The 3,019-nt window shown below is 37.0% G+C and overlaps 1 protein-coding gene across 1 annotated transcript; it reads right to left on the bottom strand.

Moving 5' to 3' along the window:
* Positions 1-780: 780 nt before the first annotated feature.
* LOC116888327 (melanoma-associated antigen B5-like) lies at positions 781-1,881 on the bottom strand. The gene has a single exon (XM_032889599.1). It carries the CDS (start codon positions 1,879-1,881, stop codon positions 781-783), a length of 1,101 nt encoding a protein of 366 aa, XP_032745490.1.
* Positions 1,882-3,019: the final 1,138 nt, after the last annotated feature.

Raw genomic sequence — 3,019 nt, 5'->3', positions numbered from 1 at the left:
AGAGTCACAGAAGCAACTCAGAGGGGGAATGTTGAGGCTTGCTCCTTTTAACATAACTATAGCCATTTTGTATTCAGTCCCCATTTTACTCATAAGGTGAAATTAAGTTCAGGTTCTCAGACTCCACTTCCCAGAAGTAATTATACATATCTGATACTGAAGAATGTTACAAATAAGCTAAAAAGTTGTGGTTGAATCACACATGCTCCATTATCTCAATGTTATGAAATTCCTCTGTTCACCACCAATCCACCATCACTCTTATCTCACTCAGGACCATTTAGCTTAAAGTTTAAATGATAATACTTTGTCTATTAAGACAAAATATAACATTGCTCCTCTTACACCATTTTAAAATATTTAACCTGTTTTTATTCCCTATAAAAAGCCTTCTCTGAGAATTGGTTGATGTCATAGTTTCAAATTCAATTCTGAACTATGTCCTTCATCTGACCACTATTAGGGTGTTATCTTCAATAAATTTCCTTTTCTGAGATCGGTGTTTGTATGGTTGGTATAGCAATTTCTGAAGCCCAGCAGACACCCGGGCTTAAGAAGTATACTTATTAAGAAGCCTAATTCTTAAGACTCAGTGCCTCTTACATAATTAATAATTTAAATTTATTAATATATAAAACATTTAAAACACCAAAACAAGCAAAATTCCTTATTTTATTCTTTATTACTTGATATTTCACACTCTTGTTGTGATTTTCTTACTTGCTTCAAAATTTCAAATGTGATGTTGTGTTTTCTTGTCTGAAGGTAATGTCTCATAATTTACTGAGGTGTCATAACCTTATGGATATGGTGATGGCCATGTCCTAGACAATGTTTTTGTGCCGGAATGGGATACCATTTTCTTATCTTGATCTTTTGATTTTCTTCTTTCAAAGCTTCTGCATATTTTACTGAAAAAGTACTAGGTTCAACACCACTGCCTTTAGCCATAAATTCTAGGACTTTCATCTTGGTAGTTTCAGCATAAGCTTTTGGACCCCATTGGAACTGATAGCATGGAGGATCACTATTGGGTATCTGCCCATATTCCAGGTACTTCAGTCTCACAAAATCTTGAGTGATGAGCTTCCGTGGCTCTCTATAAATAAAATGCTTCCTCCCTGGGTACACTTGCATAAAATTTAGGAATTTCCAAATGTCTTCCTCAGAAACAGAGTTACCCTTCATGAAAATCATAGCCAGGATAGTCATAAGAAGACCAGTTTTTGGTAAACCTCTGCCAGCACAAACCCTTCCTTTATTGGGTAGTTTTAGGTTGCTGACTAGATCATAAATGTGATTAGTTGAGTCAATTTCAATCACACTTACTCCAAACACAGTTTCAATGTTCTCAAAAGCTCTCTTGGATATCTCATTAAATCTGTATTGGTACTTTGGTTCAATAACATTTATTAAATCTTTTCCGACAATGAGTTGTTTCATTTTAAATTTGTAGAGTACACACTGCTCCACAAAAGCCACATACATATCTAAGCAATGTTTGCACGGAATATTTTGGCAGGTTCGATATTCTGAGTATAATGAGTTTCCCCCACACTGACAGTAAATTTCATCATCAAAATCTAAATCATCACTACAAATAGTGACAGGAGATGGTATACAGGAAGGCCATCCATCATCACTATTTGTTTCAGAAACAGGTGGCGTCTCAAGAATCTTCCCCGGAACCGAAGATGAAGAGCAAGGAGGCGTCTCTTCTATTGCTGCACTATCCTGTGCTGCTTCCTTATGATCTTGAGAATCATCTCTTTTATGATGGCCTTTATCCTGAGACTCATCTTTTTCAGGATGGCCTTTCTCTTGGTTGTGATTCTTATTCTTCGAGCGTTTGCGATGCTTATTCTTCTGACCCCTAGGCATGGTGGCTGCAATAGGTAGGAGTATAGATAAGAGAACAAGGGTTGAGTATCTGATATATGAGAGATATTAAGAGAATGTATAAACCTTCAGGCTTCAAATTCTAGTGTAGCTTTAAGGAATATAACATTTGATTTTTTCTGTGGTAGATCTTAAGGGGTGTCCCATGTTCTGATTCTCCAATCTCCCTGATGTGTACAAAAACTGGCAAAGGAATACAAATGAGCCTTCTACCTGTAGGCACTGCCCCACTGATCAGCTGGTGGTAGGACATGGGAACCATTCACTCTTATGTTGCTGACATGACAAATCTTGTATACCAAGACAAAGAAAAGAAAGGGGCTCTTCTGCTGGAGACAGCAAGTCCTGGAATGGGTTGAAGTGGGGCTTAGTGTTGGACATAGAGGTTGCTTTAAAGACTGGTGATCTCTGGTCTTCAAGCTCTCCTAACTATACTGCATGCTTTCTGATAGTTTCTAAAAAAAATCCTAAAATCTTTCTTGCATATTTTATGGTTAAAATCACTAGCTTGGAAGATTAACACCTGTTGCCTAGCAGTAGGGTATTAAGTAAAGAATTTATTGCATCTCTTCTTTCTCTGGCTAGGCAGCCAAAAGCCTCTATGGCTAGGCTAGTCAACTCTTTGTGAACAGGAGACAAGGGAAATGAAGAGTAAATCTTTTACACAAGCAAATATACACAGAAACCTATACATTCGCACACACGTTTACGTTCACATTCTCATTTATACACAAACACATTAACATTTTTCTTTGGCTCAACTACCTGTCTCATACACTCCACAAGCATTCATGCATGCTTACACACACACACACACACACACACACACACACACACACACACACACACACGCACACCTAACTACACAAGTGCATACAGACAAAATTATATATATGGTGGGATGAAAGAATAGAAGCCTCCCAAGCCAAACCATCCAGCAACATTAATCTCTGGCCATTTTATACCTTTGTAGACAAATTTATTTCTTTAGATAATTACCTCATAGATAAAATGGTACATAAAATGGGAGTAACAGAAGGGTAACAATAACATGTTCAAAGCAATGTTTCATAATGCAAGCTCATTATAAGTTCAAAGCAACAGATTTTTTACATGAACT

Source organism: Rattus rattus, chromosome X (assembly GCF_011064425.1).
Source record: "Rattus rattus isolate New Zealand chromosome X, Rrattus_CSIRO_v1, whole genome shotgun sequence".
Taxonomy (NCBI): Eukaryota; Metazoa; Chordata; class Mammalia; order Rodentia; family Muridae; genus Rattus; species Rattus rattus.
This window is presented reverse-complemented; position numbering and strand designations above follow the sequence as displayed.